At 53.1% G+C, this 27,222-nt stretch overlaps 1 protein-coding gene across 1 annotated transcript; it reads left to right on the top strand.

Annotated features, from left to right (window-relative positions):
• Positions 1 to 958: 958 nt before the first annotated feature.
• On the top strand, positions 959 to 17,896 carry TTC22 (tetratricopeptide repeat domain 22). The gene is made up of 7 exons (XM_004679040.1): positions 959 to 1,574; positions 12,302 to 12,357; positions 12,545 to 12,660; positions 12,871 to 12,989; positions 13,941 to 14,102; positions 16,276 to 16,428; positions 17,360 to 17,896. Exons 1-7 carry the CDS (start codon positions 1,008 to 1,010, stop codon positions 17,894 to 17,896), a joined length of 1,710 nt encoding a protein of 569 aa, XP_004679097.1. The 5' UTR covers positions 959 to 1,007.
• The last annotated feature ends 9,326 nt before the right edge of the window (positions 17,897 to 27,222 follow it).

The following is a 27,222-nucleotide window of genomic DNA, read 5'->3' as shown; positions in this document are numbered from 1 at the left end:
CCAGAGTCAGGCACTGCAGCCTTGCGGCAGGAAGCACAGCCAATGGGCAGGAGACAGACAACAGTCCAGGGGGGAAGTTGGCAGGAGCGGAAAACAGGGGCCACAGGTTGGGGGGGCAGGGAACCAAGGGGGAGAAGTGGGAGCAGACAGCTCTCCGGAAAGATAGTCACCAGGTTTCCCCATGAGAGCTGCCCTACCCCTGAAGGAGGGGTGTCACCCGCAAGTCACAGGCGGGAAAGCATGTAGTATGAGATTGGAGCAACTCATTCAAGGCCACACAGTACTTAGGGGTGGGGAACCAGGATTGGATCCAGCACTTGGAACCAGGCGTCCTTCCATGGGGGCCCAGTGCGGGGCAGGGAGGAGGCAGAGAAGTCCAAGTGAGGAAAACTGATTAATAATGGCCAGAGGAAGAGCAAAGGGAGGGCCAGCCTCCATTCAGAGACAGGATGTCCAGGAAGGGCAGCAGTAGGAGCCAGGAGTGGCTTCCATGGCTGGAAGGGGCGGTCTTTACCCTCCTAATCAGCAAGCTCACTCAAGGATGGCGGGGCAGTGCCACGGAGGAAGAGCCTGGTTGGGGTCCAGCACACTGGACTGCTTGGACACGACACAGTTCCGTGACCTGTTCAAATACTTTTCTTCTTCTGAACCTCAGTTTCCTTGTCTGCTGAGCAGGGAGTAAAATACACGTTTTGCCGTGCGCCAGGGTTTGCGAGCTCCGCATTTGGCAATGCACCTGTTTTTCTGGCACACCTGTTTGCGCAATGCAGGCGTCTAAAAGCCGCGGAGCAGCGAAAGCGGAAACACCCACAGGTGGATCCAGGCGTCTACCTGGATCCACCCACCGACTGGAGGTGCCCCTGAACCGTAGGCACCTGCGCGCTGGGCTTCTGTGATTTGACCCTCGCTGCCTGCCTGCGCAGGGCTAGCGGCGTGGGAGGGGGGAGGGGGACCCTCCCCACTGCCCTTCGCAACCTTTGGGATAAGGGTGAGACCCGGCAGCAGCTATGGGGGAGCCAGAGGCTGCCGCCGAGGACCTGGACGCCTTCATCGACAACCTGGACTACCTCCCGGGCCACTTCCACCTGGAGATGCAGGTGAACTTCGAGCCTCGCTCGCCGGCCTCGCTCCGCGCCCGGGACCTGAAGCTGCAGCGAGAAGGACTGCGGCAGGAGCTCGAGGTGGAGACCACCCCTCAGCGCCCTGCGGTGCGCCACCTCCTGGGCACCTTTGCCTTCTACCTGGAGGAGCTGGAAGAGGCTCGTGAGCTCTTCCTCGAGGTGGTCTGTGAGGACCCGGGCAACCTCAACGCCTGGGCCAATTTGGCCCAAGTCTACGGGCGCCTGGGGCAGGAGGAGGAGGAGGAGGCATGTGCGGAGCGGCTGGCTGGCCTCATGGACCCAGAGAGCGACCCCGAGGCCGGCGGGGCCGTCCAGCTCCGCGCTGCGCGCTGCCTGGCGGAGCAGGGCTACGCGCACGGCTTCGACGTGGGCTGCGCCAGCCTGGAGGAACACGCCCGGGTGCTGGCTGCTGGAGTTGCGCTCTACGAAAAGGCACTGGGCTACGGGCAGCAGGTAAGTGAGCGCTCCCAGCGGGAGGGCTGGTGCCCCAGACGCCCGCAGGGATCTCCCTACTCCTGGTCCGTTGACTTCTGGCATACTGTTCGGCGCGCCTCTTTTCTGTAGCACCCCGCTTTTGACCCAGAACTGGCTGTAGCTGTCCTCTCCTAGGCGAGCGGTGGACAGGCTTCTTAGCTGCGCTGCCCGCTCAGGTCTCTCCTCTGGCAACACTGCAAAGGCACAAACGCGGCCAACTCATCCCTCTTATCTTGCTCCTCCCAGCAAGCACCTGTCCGTGGCGGGTGCACACCCACATAAAAGGCACAATCCCACACCCGGCCAGACCCTCCGGCGGCACTCTCACCTGCTCTACTCCCCTCACCCTCAACCCATCCTCTCAGACCCAATTCTTGCCCATCCATCTCTCATCTCTCAATGGTGTGCTCCTCTTCAGCCTCCCTCTGCTATCCAGCCACCGTGCCCAGCCTGTAGCAGTGACTTGGCCATCATCCTGCCTGGTTCCTGCCCTCCCTGGCCCTTCTGCCCCATCCTTCACCCTGCTGCCAGTGGCATGTGGCTGGGTCTTGCTGCCCATGCCCCTCAGAACTCCTCCAGAGACTCCCCACTGCCTGGCAGCCAACTCAAGGCTGCCCAGTGGGCATTTAGGGCCCTCCATGATGTCTACCATGGCCACCCTTCTCGACACCATTTTGCCACAGTCTACTTCCTCTGGCTCCCCTGTGGGCCAGGTCTCCTTCTATCACACCTTGCCATGCTCCCAGTCCCTTTCTGAGGTGCCTTTCCACTCTCCACTTGCCTAGAAGGCGCTTCTGTCTCAGGCATCCACTCCTCAAGGACACTTCCACTGCCCTCCCCCAAGGCTGTGTCCTTGGGCCTGGCCCAGAGCAGCTATGGTCAGCACTTCCCCTCAAATCTTGGGGGATTTGGAGCCCCCCATTTTGTCTTCTGCACATCAGCAGTAGCAGCAGGTTGACAGTGGTGCATTCATGATGGTTAGAGCCGGAGGCTTGGATTCTGGCACCGGCCCTCTTCGTTTGCCGTGTGGCTTTAGAAAAGTCATTTGCTATCTCTGGCCACTGTCTGCTTCAGGAATATTCAAGAATATAATCAATAGTGATCTCCCCTCAGGTTTACTGTGTTTATTCAAGTGAATCAGGAGGTAAAGGTGCTCATAGATGGGTCAGTGTTGGGCACATCTGGAGACTGAGCCAGTCACACATTTGGGCAACAACAGACCTCACATAGTCTCAATAAGCCCTACCGCCACCACCTGGGTGCAGGAGACTCGCCCTGTAGGCTTGTGCGAGCATATGAGCTCCTCAGAACGAAACCCTGCATCAAGGCGTGCGTGACTTCCTGCGTGACCATGCCTGTGAATGTCTTCTCTGGTCACCTGCTAGACATTATCTCAGACAGCGCGCCCGAGACCCCTCAGATCCCATTTCACAGACATGGGAACTGAGGCCAGCTAAGCAACTTGCCCAAGGTCATCCTGACATTGAAGCCATTCCATAGGGACTTCAAGGCCTATGTCCTTTCCGGAGACCCCCTAGAAGTGGAGTGCAGTGTGGGGGACATGGCTGGAGGGTGGGAAGGGGAGGCCCCTCCTGGGGCAGGTGGGCAGCCACGTGTCCGGGGGCATGAAAGGCAGGCCAGAGAGGAAGCCTGAGTTGGGCCAGGGAAGGAGGAGGCGGGGCTGTGGAGCAGCAGTGTGGGACCCCAACAGGAGCACAGCAGGGTGGGGGGCAGCTGATGGTCTAAGAGTTTCAATCCTAGTGGGCTGTCCCAGGCAGGAAAGTGCTCCTGGGGCTCAGAGCGTAAAGAGCAGCTGAAGGAACACAAACAGCTGCTCATCTGCTCTTGACAAGAAAAAACATTATAGACGTTCAGAATCCCACCCATGCTCTAAAAATGAGCAGTGTGTGTGTGTGTGTGTGTGTGTGTGTGTGTGTGAGTGAGAGTGAGAGTGGGTGTTTGTGACTTCCTTTCTCAGTTCTTCCTTCCCTCCCCTTTTTCTTGCTCAAGTTATAAAAAGATGAAGAGGTGGATTGCTTTTATCGGCCATTCATTCCTCCCAACACACACACCCAGTGGGCTCTTGGTGGCAAATCACAAAGCTTGGTGGTCATCAGATCCTGCACTTGGGAATTAGAAGGAAGGTCATTCACTTCTGTGAGCCGTTTCCTTGTCTTCAAAATGCAGAACACAGGGGTACTCTGAGGATTATGTGAGCAGTGGAAAGCTCCAGTTGCTGCAAATGACACGGAGGTCAGGCACCTCCTGCCTCCCCTCAGCCCCCTAACAGGGTCATTCCCAGCCCCTGGCTTATCACCCAGTGATTCTCTTGCCCCCCTCCCCAGGGGGTGAGCCCTCTTCTGTCTCCCCCATCCTCTGTCCCACTACCCAGCATCTACCCGGACATCCAAGAGACATCTGACTGTTATGCAATGTACCTTAGTTGAAAAACAGATTTTTAAGTCTTATCATCTCTATTAATTTATTACAATAAGCAACTCAAACTTGTATTTCTCTCAAAAAAATGCCTGCCCCCAAATAAGTCGTCGATTATTTGATTTTCTTCCCTTCTCCCGTGACTACACAGACACACGCATGCACACTCCAGTGCACACACGCCCTGGGTGATAACACCACCCAGTGGGTGTCATGGATCCCAGCCTGCGCGCCAGGCCCTGTTACATCTGTTGGTGCCTTTGATTTGTATTCAGGCCTCACAGACGTGCTGCTGGCTGGGTGTTGTGATTCTTCATCACAGAGCAGATAACAGGCTCGGGGAAAGAAACAACTTGCCCAAGGTGACCCCATGGACTGTGGCCCTCTGGAGTTCCCTGACCTGTGGGGCAGTGGGGAAAGAGGGGGAGCTGGTAGGCAGGGCAGACAGCCTTGCAAACAAAGGTGTGGGCATTCCTGTCCTATCACCTGCCACACCCATTCCTATCAACCTGGCAGGAAGGGGTGTGTACAGCCAGCCAGCAGCACCGGGGCTCCTGGTGCATGTGCTTGTGTACAGCTCTGCTACTGCAGGGGAGGCCAACCCAAAGACCTGCACCCCATAAGGACCATGTGCCCCCACACCCCTTTTTCTCTCTCTTCTCCCCACGACCTTGGGGACTCAGCATAATGGGCAGGGCAGGGCTGGGCAGGGTGACCAGGCTCACACGGCTGACTGTAGGGGATCCCTGCTCTGCCAGTCACACCCTGGGTGAGCTGGGCCGGATGCCCAAAGTCTCTGGGTGTCTGTGTCTCCCTCTGTGCAATGGGGAGGGGTAAGGGAGGAGGTCATAGAGGGAAGGCCCAGCCCAGCCAGCTTCGATGCTTTGGTTTTCTCATCCACATCTTCTGATTGGGCTGCCAGGTCCAAAGGTGCAGGGAACCTGGGACCTTCCCTCTAAGTGGCCCTCCTGACCCCCTCCCTGCTTCTCCTGCGCCGTCCTGGGACCCCCGTCCCCCAACCCAGAGCCAGCTACATTGAGGCAGACCCTACTCAGAGTCAGGGGCCAGGATTTGGGTTTCTGTCCTAGTCTTGCTCTGACTTACTGGGGGCAGTGAGCAAGTCAGCTCCTTCCCCTGGACCTCCCCCATGTCCTCTTCTGTAAAATGAGGGGAATTGAATGAGGAGTGACTGGGGAGATTTCAAGGAACACTTTGTAGAGCAGTGAAGAGGAGGGAAGAATGCACCTCCAGGCTGAACTCACATATAGGGTGGGGGTGGGGGCAATATTTTGAGGACTTACGAGTTGATCTCTAAGTTTTGAGGTCATGGGCAGAGTTTCTCTTTTCTTTCTCAAACACACACACACACACACACACACACACACATACACACACACCCTGCTGAGTGGTCTGATTTGGTTTAGCTGGAAAGGATGGATGACGCCAGATGACGAGTTGGGGACCGTGCACTCACAGGCTTTCATAGGTTATCTCCTGTGAGCTTCACAGATCTAGAGATGCCAGAACTGTTATCACCCCCCTCTATCGATAAGGAGCTGAGGCTCAGAGAGGTGCAGACAGCCACAGGTGTGGGCAGGAGCTGTCCTCAGGGCTCTGGAGAGAAAGCCCAGGCTGGGGGACAGCTTGCCAAGCGTCTGGCCCCAGCCCCCTGCTGGCCTTCTCCCCTGCACACTTGCACGTCAGAACCTGAGCTTGCTGCTGCAAGTTTGGGGACCAATCTCCCCTCCTCATTGATATGTGACCAGAGCCAAAGACCCAACAGGCTCTTCCAAAAGGAAAACTAAAGTCTATTAATGGGACACCCAGCAGGGACCCAATGGGAGGGACTGAGAACATTCAGGAGTCACTGTTATGACTACAGAGGCCAAGAGACCTCTTCACACCCAGCCAGCGCCCACTGGTGTGAGAGATGAATGAGGGCCCTGGACTAGATGGAGATGACCTGTTTTCTCTAGCGACAGTGGAATAGAGAGGTGGCCAGTGCAGTCAATCAAACCAGGGGAGGCAGTGCAAGGCAAAGCTGACCCACAGGACCTGCATTCGCCCGACATACCTGGGACCAGAAAGGAGGTAACAAGAGGGAGCTGCAAGCTGCTCAGGCTAAAACTCCATGCAGAACTTGGGTTCTGGGCGCCCAAGAGAGGAGGCAGAAGTGGCATACTTTGAGGCACAGCACCCACTCCCAGCTCCTCTCCACTGGTCTCATTGCCCACCCCACCAATGCTTCTGAGACATGGACGGGTCAACTGGAACCACTGCTGCTGTGGAGGCAGAAACTGAGGCCCAGGCTGAGCCAATGATCTTTCCAGGCTCCCCAGGGGAGGCTCAGAGAGGTGGGGCGCCGATGCCATATGCTGTTTACTGCCCACACCAGCAGAAGCAGAGGTTGTTTGGGGGACAAGAAGTCCCTCTGGTTCTTGACCCCACAGTGCAGGGCCAGCAGGCAGGCAGGGGCAGGGCTCCCTGTGTGTGCCGAGAGTTCGCCTGTGTCGTCACAGAGGACATTCCAGTTGTGCCGGCAGGACACATTCCTGAGGCCTGCCACCTTGTGACTTTTATTTCTGCAGCGTCAGCCTCCACTCGGTGAGTGTGATGAGGTGGAGAGAGCAGGGGCGTTGGAGGGAAGCAGATCTAAACTTGAATCCAGGCTCTTCGGCCCTGGGCTGTGGGTTGGGCTGTGAAAAGAGGATGCTAAGGCCACGGAGGAGTCCACGCGCCCCCGGCACGGAAGGACCCAGGGACAGCAATGCTCCAGAAAATGTTCATTCTCCTTGCTCCTTGTCATTCCCCTCCCTGAAAAGAGAATTAGTCAGATTTCAGGAACTGAAGTGTAGAGGGCAAGATCATCAGGGCTGAAGTTCAAGCTAGAAGGCAAATACGCTTTAGAATAGACAAGGTCTATGTGCTCAGATGCATAGAGATTTGTAAGATCTCTGTTTTTAAGATTTTTTTTTAAAGATTTATTTGTGCATACAGAACTGGGGTACAGGCCAGAGGCTCAGGGGCAACAAGAAGCTTCACCAGAGACAGAGCGGGGAGCAGAACAGGCAGATCGACGAAGTACACTGCTGAGGGGAGCAGCGGGCGGGTCAGGAGGGGTCTGCCATGCCATGTGGTCTCCTCTGGGGCAGGCGGGAATCGAACTCATGCAGAAGTGGCTTTAGCTTCTCAGTATTGTGCTTTAACCCACTGCACCACCAGGGAGGGCCCTGTTTTTAAGATTTCTATTGAAATGTTTGAACACACCACCGTGTGTCCTTTGGAAGCCACCTTTGGAGGGCCGTGGAACCGTCAGGGTCTCCACTTAGACCCACCCAAGTCAACACCCTCCCGCTCCTGACTGGCTAGCCTAACCCTCCTCTCTTCGGCAGGTTCTGCCAGGCCCCCCATCTTCTCACTGGCCCACCCCACTGCGGGCACTTGGCTCTTCAGGCTTCCCTGAGGACCACAATTTCTCATCTGTGTGCTCATTTACAAAGAGAGACACCAGCCAACCCGCTCTCACTGTGCTCTCCTCATGTGGTAAAACAAGTCTGGTGCGTTACAGAACTGGTTGCTGGATCCCACCCCAACCCCAGTGGGACTCCCACTTCAGTCAGTGGGTTAAGAATTTGCTTTTCTAGCTGCTGGTCCGCGGACCACACACTGAGAAACACTGGTTTCTGATACTTAGGTGTTGGGACTCTGGAACTAAGCTGCTCGTTCGTTCAGCTTGCTGCCTCAGCTGAGCTACCCCGGGGCAGAGTTGTCTCACCTGTAAAACTGGGCTAATCCTACCCCCTACCTCACAGGCAGCCTCAGAAAGGGCCAGATGGGTTGACATGTGCCTGGTGTGTAGCAAGCACTCTATAAAGGGGATTATTAGCATAATAGCATAAAAGGACCATTTCCAGATTCCCGTCCAGGTTTCACACTCACTGTGGAACATTGAGGACAGTGTCTCACCTCAGATTTCCCACCTGTGCTCAGAGGGTGATGTTCACCTGGTCTACACGCCACCCATGGTGCGCTGAAGCCAACCAGATGGAATTTACATGGAAGCACTTCTTAAGCACTAAGCACTGTCCAAGTACTGCAGCTAAGTGTTGGGAGAGAACATGAACTTGAGGTTTGAAAGGCCTGGCCTGAAATATCAGGTGAAGTGGGCAGGTGTCTGCCTCTGAGAGACTGGCTTCTCCATTTCTAAGAAAAATAACAGTGAAGCTCAGGGGTACTGAGATGTGTCCTCCAAAGCCCTGTCCTGGGGTCTGTGTCCCCCCTCACCTACAGCTGGTCCTGGGGTCCAAGAGTTTCACGTCAGGGTCAGTGAGGGTACCTGGGTCTGGCCCAGTTCTCTTGTCACAAATCTGCTAATTGGAAGCTGTTCCCACTTGAAACAGGGCTGACTCCCACGCAGGCCAGGACCCTCTGTGCCCCTGCAGTCCCTAGCTCATGGGGTTTGCTGAGGATTAAACAAGACATGGGGTGGGGTGTCCCGCCCAGAACGTGCAGGGGCAGGTCCTCTGTGGACACTCCCCTCCTGGCAGGAGTCTTTCAGCCCCAGCCCAGCTGCCTCCAGACATCATGCCTGTGGGGGCTGTCAACTCTGGAAGTGAATTCCTTGCAGCCTGAAGAGGTTTCAGAGCACTTTATTCTCCAGGAGCATGGTGGGACGTCCCCCTCCTTCTCCAGGAGAGGAGGGGGCAGTCAGAGGCCTGTTTAATTTAATTTAACGCATTGTGGCTTGCCAGGTTGCCCCTGGTAACAGTTTCAGCTACTGTTTCAGTTACAACCAGAAGGATTTTTAAAGAGACTGCTTGTTTTAGGGCCAGAATTGAACAACAGAGCGATTGGCTTCCACCAGCTTCATGGCAGTGTCAGAAGATTGACGTTCAGGAGCAGACACCACATCTAGATCTGTTTACACCATTAACTCCATTTCTGTCTCTGCAACCCCATAAGCCCACCTGCAAGTGTTACTTTTCAGTGGTATCTGATGAAAGACTGTGTTTGGATTTGCCATACGTCACTCAGCTAGCTACTTTTCTGAAAATCAGTTTTAATCTTCAGGTTGAAGAGAAGGTGAAGAATTAATGGTGAGTTGCTCCTGCAATTCAGGCATACTGCCACCAGGTGGTAGTATTGCATGCTTAGTGCACACCATAACCAGGCTCTTGACTTAAGGATATCTGAATGGTGGTAAAACCACTGGGCTTTAATCCTGACTCTAAGTGGTGGGTCACCATGAGTAAATTATTGCGCCTCTGTGGTCTCAGTGCTCTCATATATGTAATAAGGAGACTGATCAAGATAATGAGTGTTGTGGATCTGGCATGGGGCTGGGTTTCTGAAGGCTTGAGTTTCAGCCCAGCTCAGGCATGGACCAGGCAGTTCAGGCACATAATTAAATTTCTTACAGCTTGAAAACCAGACAAGAGAGTGGCTATGAACCAGGGAGAGCCCTGAGCACACCACATTACTTTCCAAAACAAGGGGCTTGTGGAGGCCAGAAAGGTGTCTGAGCCCCCAGAGATCTGGGTGGGACACAGGGACACAGCAGCCATGGAGAGCAAGGGCGAAGCAGGATGCTTCGGTTCACTGACCCACAGAAACAGATACAGGTTGCAGTGGACAGAGCAGCCTCATGGACATCGCTAACCTTGCTCAGCTCAACCCAAACCAGGAGAAAAGGAGCAAACATTTATAGATTGTGTACTCTGGGCCTAGCACTGCCCTCACCATTGAGAGGCTTAGATCATTAGCACCCCCCACCTCTTGCAGATAATATAAAGACACAACTGAGGGTCACTCAGCTTCCCGGCCTTGGCCATTCAGCCATCTCAACCTCTGCTCTTTGCATTACAGCTCCCGGGTCACACACCTGCCTCTGCTCATGGACGCACTTCTTTTTGTTAGAAGTCTGAGGGAGCAGGGGGCAAGTTCTGTTTAACCCCATCTGTTTGGCCTGGAGCTAAAGGTCACACCAACGAATCTCCAGGGAGCCCGAGCACACATGCCTTGGGTCCTTCCAAGGTCAGGCACTGGCTATATGTCAAGGTCTGTAGCCAGCTAGGCCCATGAACCCAAGTCTGTGCAGATACAGCAGGCAAGGCAGTCCAATAGGCCACCCTACGCCTTTGCTTTGGCCAGGCCTTCCCCTGAGCTCTCAAGGATGCACTTTAACTCTTGGGACCCACAGCTCTCCACTGTTCCCAGCCCTGTTCCCAGCTACAGCCCGAACATACACTTTCCCACCCAAGTAGCAGGACTACCCTTAAGGTGATGTGAATATAAAAATGCATTGGATCTCAGCACTACCCAGCTCTAACCCTTTCTGTGGCTCCCCACTACCCTGCAAGTGAGTTCCAGGTCCTGAGCCTGGCACTCAGGGGTCCCCTTGATGTGCCCCTACTGGCTCACCCCTTTCCAAGTGGCATCCCCGCCCCCAGAACTGCATGCATCACCCCCAGCTCCCTGACACACCTTGAACCACCCATCTGTCAGCTTTTGCAAATGGTGTCCCCTTTGTCTGGAATGTCTTCTGGCTGCACCCACCTGGGTGAGTCCTACCTGTCCTTGAAAACCCTGCTCTAGCTCAGCCACCTCTGGGAAGCCTGGGGACACTCCTGGATGATCTAGGATCCCTCGTCCCCAGGTACCTGCTGTTTCATCTATTCAAATTGTGGCCTGGCGTTGACTATCCCACCAGATGGGCACTCTCCGTTCTCGTCCCCATATCCCAGCCTGGGCCGCACAGACGATACTGGTGAATATGGCTGAGGAATGTAATTAATGGGGTCTGCTCTCAGACCCATGTGAAAGCCCCCCCCCCCAAGATGAGCAGTCACACCACTTAGTGGGGGCTGACTCACAGGGCCCCCTGCCACTCCCCGCCCCTCCCAGCACCACCCAACTTGCCAGCGGTGGACACACACTCCCCACCCCAGGTCCCATTCCCAGAGAGATGCGTGTTCCTCGCTCACCAGGCTGCCTGTGTCTCCACGCCGAATCTTTCCCCTGGAATGCCCTCGCTCCCTGTGCTATTTCTGAAATAACCCTGTCTTTCAGACCCACCCTACGGGCCGCTGGGCAAGACCTTCTAGAGTCCACCCTGCTGCACTGGTTGTGACCACACTTCCTCTAGCTACTGGCAACCTGGGTGATGAGGGAAGCATGGGCTTTGGAGACTAGCAAGAGCCTTTCAAATCCTGGCTCTGCCACTCAAATCTTGGCTCTGGCACTCAAATCCTGACTTGCCTGAGCAAGTCTCTGTACCTCTCTAAGCTGCAGTATTGTCTGTGTGAAATGGAGTAACAGCTACCTGACAGGTGTTGTGCTGTTGAAATGATGACTGGATCCTGACGGGATGGTGACGAGGGCCAGTGTGCAGACCCCACCCTGCTGCCTGGTCTGCTTCCCCAGTCCTAGCCAGGCTGTGGGCCCGCGGGGGCCCAAGGCAAGTCCTGAACAGAGCCACATCCCCAGAGCACCTACCACAGGGCCTCTGGCCACAGTGCTAGGAAGCTGGCTACACAGAATGCATTCACCCTGCTGCTGGGGTGGGAGCGGAGGGGTGATGGGGGTCCTGGGCTGAGGAGACCCAGGTGGGTGGGGGGTGGTGAGTGCAGAACTGAGCCTGGAGATCACGATAGCAGATGAATGTGGAGGGCGGGCCGGAGCCTGAAGCAGAGCTGCTGATATGCTCTGGAGGTTTTATTGGTTTTCATTAAAATTCCTTCCCGAGGCAAGAGCAGCTACTCCCATAAATAACAGCATAAATATTTTATCTGGTGCCCAAGTCAGCCTAAATGCATAGCGTGGTTGGCAAGAATAACAATGGGAAAAGAGTTCAGGGTGGTCCTGGGCTTCAGCTGGGCTCACTCAGCAGGCCCAAAGGAGAGGAGTGGACAGTGGGTGAGAAGTAGTATGGACCATGTGGGTGGGTGAGGGCCTCTCCCAACCGCCAATCTAGCTGGGGGAGGGAGATGGGTTGCTTAGCTTAAGGAGCACGATGGGAGGAGAGAAACCTATCCATGCTCCCGTGAGCGGGTGCCTGACAGGGGGCATTTCCACAGGTTATCTCAGCAAATCTCTGTGATCAGAGAGGTGAAGTAATTGGCCCGAGGTCACTCAGCCAAACACTGGCAGGGCCAGGAATATAGTCAAGAGCGTACTCACTCCTTCTCAGGGTTCAGGGAAAGTGGGGGAACCTACAAATAATGGCCTAGGTACCTCCATAACAGGTCACAGGCCGTGCTCTGCTCCCCTAGGTTCCGATGGAAGAGAAAAGGAGTTGGTACTTCACCATGGCGACGCTTTTCATCAGGTCAGGCTGGGGCCAGGGCAAAGGGGAGCGGAGGGCGAGGTGGGGAGAGAGATGTGGCCTAGACCCAGGGGGGAAGTGGCTGGATAGATCTCCTTCAAAGAGCTCCCCAAATTCTCCCTCCTGCATTTGCAACACTGGGGGCAGCAGGAGGGGTTACCTACCAGCCGTCCCCCGTTCTTGTACGCAGGCTGGATGGCATTCTCCTGGAGCTGGGCAGTGACGAGCAGAGAAGGCTGCCTGCTTTCAACCGCACGCTGACCCTGCTCCGGCAAGTCCTCAAGTCCTCGGACCTCCGCCACCGAGGTAGGAGCACGGGGGCACGGTGGGGAGCAGCCTCTGCCCAGCTCACCTGAACCCGTCACTAGCTCTGCCAGCTCCTGTCACTGGCCCACCTCAGTGACTGCATGCCACTGACCCTCTGTCTCCAGGGGGCTCTGACCCTTCTCCTCCTCGCAGCTCCCCTCCTCTCTCCACTGACCGCGTCTTAGAACCTTTCTCCCACCCTCGTGGCAGCTCTGGCCTGGTGCTACCTGGGGATGCTGCTGGAGCGGAAGGACACGTTTTCCACCACCCCCATGGGCGTCCATGACTGCGGGTACTCGGGGACTGACCCTCTGGACTGCTTCGGCAAGGTACGAGTCCTCCCTCCCAAACTGGGAAGGGGCCTGACAGCCCAGCCTCCCCAGAGCCTGCTGCTGCTCTGGGTATCGCCCTAATCACGTTCCCCACCCAGAAAGGGCCTCCAGGCCTCTCTCCATTCAAAACAAACTCAAATGCTCCAGTATCACCCTTCCTCTCAGCCTAAGAATCAGACCCACCCTGGACCCATCCGCATCTCTGGCCTTGTCTTCTAAGGCATTTGTACTTCCCAGGTAGATCCTAGGACCCTAGACCATTCCTCCTCAAGCCTTTCTGCCCTTCCCCTCCCTCCCTCCAAACCACACACAGTGGGTAGAAGATGGGCTAAGCTGGGCTGCTGTTCTAGCTCTGCCCAGGCTGTGTGACTCCAAGTCTCTGAGCCTCCATTAGAGACGCGACCTGCCTGTCTTCTGGGTTATGGAGAGACTCATAGATGGTAGTGTAGAAAATGATTTGCTATAAACATGAAGTGCTGCTCAAGCCTTAGCCTCGACACCCATTCTTGTGACAATTTCCATGTGTTGCTCCGTTTTGAAGTCATCCATCCAGGCCCGGCGACCTGGGGTGTGCTGAGGGCTGGATTAATGAGGAGAGGCAGTGATTGATGCTGACTCCTCCTCCCACTGGTGTTGCACAATAGGAGAACATACCCTGGATGTGTCTGAGAAGGGGGTAGCTGGCATCTGGGGAGTCACTGGACATGACTCATAAACATGGCTGGGGGGCAATGACTCATTCTATTGGGAGTTGAGCGCTGGTGAGTTTTCCCACAGCTGTTGGGTCCCTCTGGTTTAATGTACTGGTGGTGGGTCAGGGAATAAGGGCATTGTGGGGACATGACTCTACCCAGACAGGGTTCTTATATAGTTCCTTAGGCACCCTTGAGTCAGTTCTGGGAACTGATAAGTGATAAGTGATTTGCTTTCACTTGCCTCCATCACCAGGCCATTGAGATTGCTAAGGACCAACCTCCTATCCTGAATCGCCTGGCCAAAATCTTCCACTTCCTAGGAAAGCAAGATATGGCCATTGGAATCTGCAACATGGCCCTGGATGTCCTCCGAGATCCAGAGCTGAACTGGCAGGCATACTGCACCAGGGCCAAGGTGAGTCAACCTGCAGTGTCACGGCCTCCCACCTGCAGGAACCAGGCACAGGCACCAGGGGTCAAGACCCTGTTGCCAAGGTCCAAAGGTCATGGAGCCTTCATGCGGTGTGTGTCCTGAAAGGTTGGGGAGTGGAGAACGAAGGCGCTTCCACCCCCTGCAGAAATCCCTCCTCACGGCCCCCCATCTTTTCCTGAACACTCAGAGCAGTCAGACTCACCTGGGTTGAAATGTGGCCTCTCCACATGTCCCTGTGGGGCTTGGGTCCAGCCTCTTACCCCTTCAAATGTCCATATTCAAATCGGGAAGATACAGATTAAAAACACCTATCTTCAGAGGCGTCAGGAGACTAAGTGAGGTAACCTCAAAAGCACCGAGCCCAGATCAGAGCAGGTGCCTTAGGGGGCATGGTCTAGGTGGCTAACGGGTGGTCAGCACTCAGGAGACAGCAGCGTGGCTCAGGTCTCACAGTGCCATGTGCGTGCTGGGTCACCACCGACAAATGGCCTTGCTAAACGCTGAGCTCCAGTTTCTTCATCTGTTGCCTGGAGATGATCACACCTGCCTCATGAGAGTTTTTATTGGACTCTGGGCTCACAAGTGATGGATTGCTGTTATTAGGGGTACTCTTACCTGATTCTCTGTCCCTAGAGGCTCTCCAATGCAGGGTTGTTCAACTCTGCGAGTTGTAAATTTAGCAGAGAGCTGCCTTGCTCAGGCTTCCCCCTCTGGACTCAGATCTGCCCCATAGCCCATTTGCTTGGGGACAAAGGCCTGGAACTCTGAGTTTATTTTACTCCCAGCTAAACAGACTAATAGCCCTCCCCCACCACCCCCAACACCTTTCACAGGTCTAATAGCAAGTCTGCACCCTTGGCTTGATGTCAACGACATAATCATTTTGCCAGCAGATACTAGGCAGGAAATTCTCTCATGGTAGTTGGTGTGGTTTTTATTGATAGTAATATTAACCATAACTGTAAATAAAACATTTCTGTAATACTTTGCATTTCACCCTGCAGTTTCAGGTTCATGATCTGATTTAATACTCACAAGCATCTGTGAGAGCACACCTGTGTCATTTACAAATAAGCAGAAAGGAATTTGGTCCTTTTGCTCTCTAGTATGTCCTCAGTGCCTGGAACAGCCCCTGGCACAGAGCAAACTCTTGATGAGTACTTGCTGAATGAATGAATGAATGAATGAATGAATGAATGAACCAACTGAGCATCAGGTGTTAGGACCTGGCTAGACTATGCTTCCTCAACTGTCATGGTAACTGCCCATGGAAGATATCAGTGTAACTAATCTTTCAGATGTGAAAAATGAGGCTCACAGAAATTGAACACCTTTCCTGAGCTCATCAACAGAGAAGGGCTAGAATCCAAGCCAGTCTGGCTGCACGCTCGGGAGTCACCCACCTGCTGCCGCCATGATGTCTTAAAGCCAGAGCCCACCATGACTATAAAGCATTAATACCTGCAACAGCAACCACCAGCTTTTCCTTCTGCCTTCTCACCCCTGCCCTACCCCTCCTGAATCTCTAGATTTTCTACATGTTGCAAATGTAGGGGAAAGGGAGGAAGTGAAGATAAAAGTAAGGGGCTCGAATCATTTGTAATTTCATGTTTGTAAGCTGGGGCCACCTTCCCAAGCTGTTTGCTTATGTCGACTCACCAAATCAGTACTGCCTGCTATCGAAAGTAGCCTCCTCCCCAGTCACCTCTTGGATTTTTTATAGCACTATCACCACTTGAAATGGCACTGTTTACTTGTTGCTTATGATCATCTGCCTCCCAGAATGTTATGTTTCACCAAGACAGGGACCTCATCTGTCTTTTCACCACTGAACCCCCAGTACCTAGTACAGGATAGCATATATGGTGGGCAGTAGGTATGTATTTGTTGAGTGATGAATAAATGGGAGCTCTTATTTCAGCCAATATCCTGCTTGTACAGACAGGGAAGATCAGGCCCATAAAGGGGAGTGACTAGCCCAAATTGGCACGAGTAAGATGTAGGACTCTTTTGTCTCAGCCTCAAGGGCTTTCTGCTGTACCCCAGACCCTGCTCCTCAAGTTGCTGTTGAGAAGAGATTGGCTTCATTTAGGGTAGAAAAGAGGGTGGGATCCTGGCTTGGAATACCTTCCCTGAGCTGTCTGTCTGGAGGCAGGTCCACATCAGAGCCTACCTGCACGACCTGGAGCGAGCCAAGATGGGCCTCGGGGGCTTGCCTGACAGGAACCACCTGGCCTGCGCCAAGGCTGACCTGGAGGAAGTAGTCAAGGTGTGCCCAGGGCTCAAGACCTACCTGGACATCAGCCAGGTAAGGCAACCTCTATGCTTGGGTAGTCAATGGCTTTCTAAAAATCTGTTGGCTCTCCGCCAGGCCAAATCTAGGCACTGAGGCCTCCTTCTGCTTGGTGACAGTACCCATCACCTACCGCCATAGTCAAGATTAAGTGACATAAGAGACATACAGCGCTTAGAATAGGGCCTGGATCTTTCTAGGTGTAGACCATTATTAGGCTTATCCACAAGTCCTCTCTGTGCCCAGAAAATGAATACCAAGAGGTGACCATATCACAATTTTACATAAGATGTCCATGCTTAAAATTATGTGGCCAGGCCCTCCCTGGGTTAACAATGGGTTAGCACGCAGCACTGCAAGCTAGCCACAGCCACTTCAGTGCAAGTTTGATCCTGGCCCCAGAGGTGACCCACATGGCCCCGCAGACCTCTCCTGACCATCTGCTGCTCCCCTCAACAGTGTACTTGGTCGATCTGCCTGTTCTGATCCCACTCTGTCTCTGATGAAGCCTCTCAACACCCTTGCACTTCTGGCCTGTACCCCAGTTCTGTATGCACAAATAAATAAATCTTATTATTTTTTTAATATGAGATGATAGTTTATTTTTCCATCATTTTGTACTTTTTTGACATCTCCATTGTAATCCCCGTGGGTTTCCCATCACCAAGTCACCCATGTGCCATCACCATAGTCCAGTGCAAAATAAATCTCTTTTTTAAAAAAAAATTATATGGCCATGGTGGTGGGGCTAGAGTGGAATCGGAATTGTCTCCTCTTTTCCAGGAGAGCCAAGGAGGGAGGGTGGAGTTGAGCCCATGGAATTTTTTGAAAGCAAAAGTGGGAACATGAGTAACAGCAGCAACTGCAATGGCATGAAACTGGGGGGCGGGGGGGGGGGAGAGGGCAGCGGTTGAGAGATGAGCTCATCTACCACCTCACACCCTAGGTCTACTACTACATGGGCGTGGACGCAATGCAGGAGCTCCTGGCAGTGGATGAGGCGGCGCTGAACCAGGCACTGGTCTTCCTGGCCAAGGCTGGCGAGTCGGACCTGGGCGCCACGCTGCCGGAGCTGCAGCTGCTGCGAGGCAAGTGCCTGCGCATCAAAGGAGAGGAGGCTAACGCGGCGGCTTGCTTCAAGCGCGTGGTAGAACTGGACGAAGAGGGCTCCAGCCACACCGAGGGCTTCCGCTGCCTGCTCGAGGTGTGGCTGGCCCAGTGGAGCCAGGCGCAGCTGAGCGATGCGGACCTGGGCTGTGAGGTGGACGTGTGGCTGCGCCTCGCGCAGAGCAAGTACCCCGCGGCGCGCCTTCGCCAGGAGCTGCAGCGCGTGTGGCGTGGTCACACCGGCGAGGTGTTGGGGCTGGCCCGGACCCTGGTGGCGCAAGGACGGCAGGCGCTGGTGCGGCTGCTTTTCGAGGCCATGGAGCTGGAGGGTGAAGGCCTGGCAGCATCTCGGGGAAGCCGGGCACTCTCCTTTTGATGCACGGGAGGCCCCGCCCCGTCGAGGCTCACCAACCGTTGACTGGACCAGTATGCTCACCCCACGCCCCACCTTAGGCTGGCAGGTGAGCAGAGCTAGCCGGTTGTCTTTCTCACTGGGGAGTCTGGGCTCACTGAGGCTGGACCAGTTGGGTATGCCCTTGAAGGTGAAGTACCCGATTGAGGACAGCAAGGGAGGCTGGGACAGAGGCAAGAGGCCCAAGAGGCCGTTGGGAGGCTGGCAACGGAAAATACCCGAGTTGCAGGGTCTCCGAAGATACTCAGGATAATCGCCTCCTTCTGGGCAGCTGTCTAGTCACTGCGCTCAATCCCTGAGGCCCTGTGGCTGCCTTTGGATTCCCATGAGATCCCCCTACTGAAGTTCACCGAACTGGGTCCCGGGTCCTGGGGCGGAAATGCTGGGGTTAGAGCAGAGAGCTCGTCTTCACCGAGGGGCAAGGCGGTGGCTGCCTGCTCTTGCTGCTTCTCCAGCTGCCTCCGAGCAGACCTCAGCCGCCGTCAGCTTGTTCTGAAAAGCCCAAACTCCCTGGAATTAACCCAGTGCTCGAACTTTTTGCTTGACTTCCCTATTCTAGGGACTGAAGGACCCCACTCATTAGGGAGGGCCACCTGCACCCTATCTTGAAAATTCTACAAGAGAATCAAGAAATTCTTGGAATTTTGTACCCTTGGAATCATAGTCATAGAATCTCATATGTGGAACTGTATTATCAGACAGATTCTGATTGCCACCAGATCTTAGAGTGGCTAAGCTAGATTCTTGTGAGACTTCTCCCCATTGTGAATTTAACCTAAAATTGCAGATTAAGTTCTTGCCATATGCCAGGAATGCTGGCTCTAGAAATTTGCAAAGGCAAGACCCCCATAATGGTTTGTGATTTATTTTGCATCTCTCCCCCTTTCTTAGTGAGCTCCACTCACTACATCACTCGTATCCTAACGGTCAGACATTACCAGGGACAGGCCAGCAGCTGCGCATGGCATCTCACGTCTGTGTGACAGATGGAGGACAGACTGCGAGGTGCACTTCTTAGCGATCACACACCCCAGTTCCTTCAGCATGCAGGAGGGAAAACAGAGAGCCCTGGAAGGGAGGTGACTTTCCCAATCATACTTCCTAGCCTCACCATCTTGCACCTCAACATTTTTTCAGATTTGGAAAAATACTAATAAAGTGCTTAACACTAAAGCATTAACTGTTTATGTGTTAAGGGTTAATATGTCATTTGTCACAAGGGGTACTCAGGGGACAACACGGTGATATTTCAGATCCCTGTGAAATCTGAAATCTTGGCAGTGGCCACCCAAAGGGCCCCTGATTCCACTTCATGCCTCATCATGGTTCAGCACTCTGGGGGGTGACCTCTCCCTCCTTCCCGCAGAGTCCAAGAGGCGACTTGACTGCAAACAGCACACCCTGTCCTTCACTTCTCGCCACAGCCCTTCTCTGTCACAACTGTCACCTGTGACTTCCCTAGCATGGGACCTCTTTCTTCTTCTGTGTCCCTGGAGAAACTGATTCGAAGCAATTTTCTGGCAAAATCGGGAAGTTGGTGAAGACTGTCCATTTCTCTAGGCTTCCCAGTCTGTGTTTCCTTCCTGGCTTTACCTGTCCTGTCCCCAAGGTATGTATTCCTCTCTCTTCCTATCAAAACTTCTTTTTTTTTTTTAAGATTTATTTATTTATGCAGACAGAACTGGGGTACAGGCCAGAGGTGTAGGTGGTGAGAGAATTCACCAGAGACAGAGTGGAGAGCAGGACAGGCAGATCGACAAAGTATACTGCTGAGGGGTATAGCAGGCGAGTCAGGAGAGGTCTGCTGTGCTGTGTGGGTCACCTCCGGGGCGGGGACCTCACACACACCGAAGCAGCTATGGCCAGCTTGCCTTGCTGCGTCCTAACCATTGTGCCACCAGGGACGGCCCCTGTCAAACTTTCTTAATAAACTGTCTTTCTGATGATCTCATTCCCACTAAAGTACATGACTAACAAACAAGCACTGGAGCTTCTTTGGGGGTATCTTGAACCCTATTTCCAGACCTGCCTGCAGCTGGGACTTTGGAAGCCCCACCCGAAACTAGCAAGGTTTTAACAGGCAGAGCTGGCTCCCTCCGCACTGGGCGAACTCATGCCATGAGAGGCCTTTCCCCAGCCCAGAGGGGTGCAAGAGGAGACGGCTTGTGGCTGCCCATCTCCAGCAAGACACTGCTAAGGCCAGACCTGGCCATCTCCCAGGAATAGGGCTTTAGCTGTTAGGGAGAGACTGGTGGGTAGACGATCTGTCTTTAATTACAGCTGCCTGCATACCGGGGAGCTGGGAAGACAAGTGTCTGTCATACAGCTGAGGCAGCAGACGTTCTTAGGGGAGCACTGCGGAGAAAAAGGCTTAATGACCCCATACTTGGAGTCAGGAAGATGAATTATACCTCCGCTGCCTGGCCACCCCTCCTGGCCAACATCGCTCAGCTAGAACCTCCTCTTTAGAGGTGAGCAAAGCCTGTTAAAGATCATGAAAATGGGTGAGGCTTTCCAGTTACAGGTTTCTAGAATCTCAGAGTTGGAAGGAAACTTGTTGAACTTCTTGCAGCTTGTCCACCTTGCACGGGCCTATGCTCACCCATGAGCATTCTGTTGCATGCCTCTGGCAGACGGCCAGCTCACTACCTCTCAAAGGAATCGACCCACGTTCACCAGGGCTAAGTTTTCTGAGTTTGTCCTTCTGTTGAGTTGAAATCTTCTTTTCTTGTTCCTATCTTCTGGTTCAAAACAGACTAACAAGCATGGTGACCTCGACAAGTCCCTTTCCTGTGCCCCCATTCTCTCTGTTGTGGCAACTATCACAATGTTTGAGTTGCTCCAGGGTTGGGAGGGTGGGTGGGTTTGGCTACTCTGCCAGCAGCAGGCTAAGTTCCGGGCTGGCCTGATGCTGCAGCCTGGAGCCTGCACAGGGCAGGTGCTAGCAGCTGGAGGCAGAGCGGGGTTTCTCCCAGCCCCTAATCAGGCCCCCAGGGAGCCCCCTGTGTGGATGATGGTGGCGAGGTGCCAAATGAAGTGAAATATCTCCTTTTCTCAGGCTGTTAACTTTTTTTCTTGTTTAAGGAAGGGGAGGATAATGACATTTAGCACTTTACCACTCAGCAGTAAAATGAGCAGATGGAAACAGATCCCCAGCATTGCGGGCATGCTTCCAGCATGAAGCTCCCAGCTCGTGGGGCCCAAGTCACTGGCAAGGCTTGCTGCAGGGGTTCAAGCCAGCCTCTCCTCCCCCGGCTCCTCCCCCACAGGCAGCTCCTCACCTGCTCCCACTTCCCCTTCTTGTGTGGTCGTCCAGTTCCACGCCCCTAGCGCACCTGTACCCCCCACCCCCCGTGTGGTTGAGATGTGTCCTCTCTACTTTTGAGCGTAGAAGAGCTAAGGCATATTCTTGGTGAGCAGTGTTGAGCACAAACTCACAGGGAACTGCAGAGACACCTGCCGGCCTCTAGATGGCCATGGAAGAGCAGTTTGAGCAGGAAAGATACTCAGACAACCACAGTCCCCATCACCACCTTCACAGCTATCTGCTGACGGCTTGCCACCCTCTGTCACTGTCCCGTTGCACACGCCTTACCCCTGTCAACCACTTAACCTTCACAAGCCCGTGAGTTTTCTCACAAATTCCATCCGTGATCGCTCCATTTTACAGGTGAAGAAACTGAGACTCAGCAGGCTCTGGTAACTTCCCCCAGATCCCGCCATCCTGTCTGGCAGGCTAAGGAGTACTGATGAATGGCTGTCTAACAGCCGAGAGTTTATTGCATTATTTTCTCTTCTGTCACATGTATTGTTGCTCTCTTAACTCCCAAAGTCTGAAGGCATCTTTCAAGTTTGTTTTTCTAAGTGAGTCAATAGCTCTGTTGGGGGGACTTTTCTATTTTGGCATGTAAATGGTTTCATTATACTGCAGCTCCTCCGTGAGTTTTGTCATCTACAAAGTAAAAGAAACAAAGAACCAACTGTGGTAGAGGTCTATTGTCTCATCTACCCAGAGCCCCTTCCTGCTGGGAAAAGCACGCCTCCTCTTCCTGGGCTATACTAGCAGTTCCTCTTCACCCAGAGTGGCAGCCACTGCCCATCCCAACCCCCAACCCCCAACCCTCTGGCTTGACGGCTGACTGTGACACAGGCTGAGCCCATCAGAGTCCTTCCCAGAGAGTTTTCCTACCGCTTGTAAGGAACCGAAAGTGCTACTGTCTGTGGGAGCAGCTATTACACTAGCCATTGGACTTAATCCCCGAACAGTTCTGTAAACAAGGCAGCAGGTATTTATCCTGCAAGGACAGCGCACGGATCCCGCAGCACCACCTCTCACCTACCAGGTACCTGCAGAAGTGGTGTTACTGCCTGCACCTGCCACTCACCACCTGCATCTCCAGCTCCCAAGTACCAGGTAATTGATGCCGCCCTGGGGAGCAGCCTCCAACCAATTGGGGGGATGGAAACTGGGGAGTAAATACCAAGTCTGATCAATAAGTGAGGTGATGGGGGAGTAGGATGGATCCAAGGCACATTCTATACCACACGCAAGACACTGTTCGCTATTATACCCTGTATCCATTTCCTGCCCTTCCTGTCTCCCTTCCTCCTTCCCTCACCAGTGCTTCCTGGGATCACCTCCCACATAAGAAGCTTACTCTGTACTCCTTGATTCCCATTCTGCTTGGCGGGGAGCCTAGTTTTAGATACCCTGTATTCTTCTCTCTCTCTCTCTCTCAAAGACTTATTTATTTATTTATACAGAACTGGGGTATAGACCAGAGATTTGGAGGGTGAGAGGATTCACCAGAGACAGAGTGGGGAGCAGAACAGGCAGATCGACAAAGTACACTGCTGAGGGGAGCAGCAGGCAGGTCAGGAGAGGTCTGCCATGCCATGTGGATCTCCTCCGGGGCAGGCAGGGATTGAACTCATGCTGAAGTGGCTTAAGCTTCTTAGTGTTGTGCTTTAATCCACTGCGCCATCAGGGAGGGCCTCTCTCTCTCTCTTTAAGATTTATTTACTTATGCATACAGAACTGGGGTATAGGCCAGAGGTGCAGGGCTGTGAGAGGGTTCACCAGTGACAGAATGGGGAGCAGAACAGGCAGATCGACATAGTACACTGCGGAGGGGAGCAGCGGGCGGGTCAGGAGAGGTCTGCCGCGCCATATGGGTCACCAGGGATCGAACACACACTGAAACAGCCAAGGCCATATTTGCAGTGCTGTGCTCTATTCCTCTGTGCCACCAGGGAGGGCCCTGTGGTCCTCTCTTAACCCTAGAGAGGACTTCACCACCTCGATAGTCCCACGCCACTTTCATTGTACCTCTTCTATCTTGTGGTGTTTATGAAGTATAAACTTCATAAAAAATGAATGCCTATTTATTGTTTAAGTACCAGGCATCTTGCAAGTGCTTTACATACATAATCACATTTAAATATTTAAAAAGTCATCATCTCATTCTACACTTAATATTACAAAAGAATGATCTGAATATATTTCTATTACTAATATTTATTCAGAAATTTTAGTTGGTAAGATTCTTGGGTAGTGGAGTTTGTTTGCTCTTCATAGCATTTCACTTCCATTCCTAAAGAGGGTGCCATTGAGCTGGGCCCAGATTGCTATGTGGCCTCCAGAGAGAAGGGGTCCAGCCAAACAGAGAGGGTCTGTTTGGGTGACTATTCCCACATCCCGGGTTCCTGGTCAGGAAGTGATTGATGCTAGTAAGACGCCACTACGCAGGCGATCAAGCAGCCCTCAAGAGACTTAGGAATGGTGCTTTCTCCCCCTTTGATGAGTTGTGTTGACCATGGACTAGCTAACCAACCTCTCCCTTGTTGCCTCATCTGCAAAGTGGACATGGCAGTGATATTTATACTCACGGGGTCATTGTAAGGGAGGAATCAGAAGTGGTGTAAAGTGTTTGCCGTGACCCTGGCACACAGCAAGGGCACTGTAAATGGGATCAATGGTGATGATGGCCATTGGTAGCCACACACTTCAATCCTGTGGAATTGAACTGAGGTGCCCCCCCCCCCAACACACATACACTGTCCCCTTCTAGTCTCTATCATCCTAGATTTAGGCACAAGTCATGCGGAAGGGGCTGGCGTCCACACACCAGCAGCAGTGGGAATCCTTCAGAACCAGGGGCCGAAGCAGTGGTGTTCACTCCTTGTAGGCAAGGGGAGCTGTGAGGTCCCCGGGGTCTAGGAGTTGAGGGATGGGCTTTCCTTGGCCTTTGCCTGTGGTGGTGTTGTGATCTCTCTCTTACTGATAGAGAAATGAGAAATAGCTGACCCAATAGCTAGGAAGTGACCTGGCAGGATTCCAAGTCAAGACGACCCTCCCTCCTGCCTCCAGTTCAGTCTGTCTGGACCAACTAGAGCTAAGGGGACACATGGGCTCAGGACAACACCAGCAACTGTCCCCTCCTCTGCCATCTGCTGCCCCAGCTTGGCCCATTATAAGAGTTTCCCTCTGGCCTCCCTTCCCATCCCCTTTACTCCAAACTTGGTTTTACCATAGGCAAAGACTGAGTTGACCATGAGCTTCTCTGGGATCAAACACTTCCATGGCTGACAGACCTGCTCCTCACACTGGCCAGTGTCCTGCTAGGAGCCCTCAGTAAAGGAGGTGGCCACCTTTCTGGAATGATATTTGCTTTCAAATTATAACAAATATATTCAAGGTGTCTAGGGGATTTTTGTCAGAGGAGGAGTTATTTTGGGCTAATCCTCAAAATAGGGGTGTGTGTGTGTGTGAGTTGTGGGGAGGAGACTCATTTGCACAGAAAAACTTCCCCTGTCCTTAATGATGACAAGAAACTGGCAATCTGGAAGCTGGTCCAGCATGTCCTGCACACTGGCACCCATTGCCTCTCCCAGTGGGTTTCCACATCACCTGGGTGTGCTCAGTGCGCCTACCAGCTATGACTTATTGCCCCTAGGACTAGACTGTCTCTCCTTATGCTTTTTTTTCAGCCAAAACTCCTTTAAGGTTCAATCACATGTCCCCTCTTCCGAGAAGTCCTCCCTGATATACACTCCTCCCCAAACAATGCTGCTGTCTTGGTATCTTGCCTCCCACTCCTCTTCACACTTTATTACCGCAGGATGCCATGGCCAACCCTTTGAGAGAACCTCTCTCCAAGAGGTTATGCACAACCTGAGGTCAGGGAGTTCGCTGCAAACTAACCTCTCCCAACCTCTCCCTTGTTGCCTCATCTGCAAAGTGGCTATGGCAGTGATATTTATACCTCATGAGGTTATTGTGAGGGTGGAATCAGAAGTGGGATAAAGTGTTTCCTGTGGCCCTGCCACACAGCAAGGGCTCTGTAAATAGGATCATCTCAAAAAAGAAAAACCCTGCCTGCCCATGGGGCTCCCAGTCTGGCCAGTGGCCTCACTGCTGTGAGGTCCCAAGGAAGGTGTGAGTATTCTTTGGTCTTGATGACAGTGAATACATGAATGAATGAATGAAGGAGTGAATAAATGACTTTTTTCAGCAGGCTTTTTTTCTCTATATTAAGGAATCTGTGGGGTGAAAGCCATGAATGAACTCTGTAAATGGAGGTGCCCAATGAATGATTGATGAAGTGATTGACTGAATGGCACACAGGAAGTTGCTGGCAGCTATGGGGCTCAGTTCTGGGTCTCCCAGCCTACTCACTGGGGACCACATCCACTGACTAGGGCTGGCTTGAGCAGGAGCTGAGAGCCTCCCGCACACTCTCGCAGTAAAATGCAGCAGTTCTCTGCCTGCCTCCCAAGGGGGTCGTGAGCATTAATTAGTTACCATTGGTAAAGTGCTCTGAAGATGTGGGGGTGTACAAACACGGCAAGTCATTAGGCCTCTCCACACCACTATGCTCTACAGCCTGGGAACTGCTAATTGAGAAATAATTAACACCTCAGGGTGCAGAGGACGGATGCCTGGCTTTTCCAGGATTGGAAGGGATGTAATAAAGTGCCCGGGGAGCAGGGGAAAATATAAGGCTACTTTGGATCTGGAAATATATCAAAGATTATTCACCTCCTGCCTCTGAAGAGGCAGTATGGGGCATATTGCCTCAGGAAAATCTTTGGAACTGCACTCCTTGGGGAAAATTACAACCACAGTGCTGGGCTGCAGAGCTGGGCTCTTAGAGCAAAGCACTGAGCGCCAAGCCAGCTCTGTATGGCCTCCTGCCTGATGAACAGATGCTTTTTTCAGCCAAAGCTCCTTTAAGGTTCAATCTCGTGTCCCCTCTTCCGAGAAGCCCTCCCGAATACACACTTCCCCCTATCCTCCAGGCAATGCTGCTCTCTTGGTATCTTGCCCTCCCCTCTTCTCACCTTATTACCACAGGGTACAATGGCCACCAAGCTGCATTTTTCTCAACTGTAAGTCTGGGATGACAGCAAGTATCTATCATCTCCCTGATTGTCCCATGAGATTGTCTAGAGTGCTTCCTTTAGCCTAGCAGCTCTAGCCTGGGCTGCATATTAAGATAGTTGGGGGGAATAGAGAATAGGAATGCCCAGGCCCTCACAAATCAATCAACAGCATCTTGGGGTTGATGGGAAGAGGGAAGTGGTGATACCAGAGCAGTCAAGGCTGAGAATCACTATTGTGGCCAATATGTTAAGCACTGTTTGGCCTGTGTCAGCAGCAGTGGGCAATACACCCTACCACATCCCATGCTTCCCCATGGCTGTGTGCTTGGTGACTCCACTGTGCTCACACTGCCATTCACGGGATCTGTGGCAGTGTCTCCCACCTTTCTCAGGTCACAGACTCAGTTGGAAGTGCACCTCCTCAGTGTGGCCCTCCTTCCCTGTGCTCACAGGGGACTTTCTCAGTTCTCATGACACCATGGATCACCTGGTGTTCTCCTGACAACCCTGCTAGGCTGAGAGCTGTTGGTAGCCAGCATCAGAATCACCCGTGCCTTGTGCATTTAGGTACTTGCTAAGCTACAGCTGCCACTCACCAGGGAGTATTGTCTGATAGGTAGCTCCTGCCTCAGGACATTTGCATGTGTTGATCCCTGTGTCTGGCACATTTTGCCCCAGATATCTGCAAGCCTTGCTCATCTTCAGATCTTTACTAAATTGTCTTTCTCTATGAGGCTTTTCCAAAACATCCTATTTTAAATAGGAGTCAACCTCCAACCAACCCCCCTTCCCTAATTTTTTTCCATAACACTTAACACCATCTTATTCACAGATCCTTTCTTTATATTTAAATTTTGGTAATTTGTTCACAATGCGATACTTGCATTAATTAAAAATTTAGTGAT

Source organism: Condylura cristata, unplaced genomic scaffold, assembly GCF_000260355.1.
Source record: "Condylura cristata isolate star-nosed mole 26May11 unplaced genomic scaffold, ConCri1.0 scaffold00008, whole genome shotgun sequence".
Lineage (NCBI taxonomy): Eukaryota > Metazoa > Chordata > Mammalia > Eulipotyphla > Talpidae > Condylura > Condylura cristata.
Note: the sequence above shows the minus strand (reverse complement) of the source record. Positions and strands in the feature narration are given on the sequence as shown.

Bases quoted from the DNA above. Each gene is read 5' to 3' on its own strand.
- TTC22 (XM_004679040.1), top strand. From the start codon at position 1,008: ATGGGGGAGCCAGAGGCTGCCGCCGAGGACCTGGACGCCTTCATCGAC. The intron at 1,575-12,301 runs GTAAGTGAGCGC...CTGCTCCCCTAG, and splicing joins CACTGGGCTACGGGCAGCAG to GTTCCGATGGAAGAGAAAAG. The intron at 16,429-17,359 runs GTAAGGCAACCT...CTCACACCCTAG, and splicing joins CCTACCTGGACATCAGCCAG to GTCTACTACTACATGGGCGT.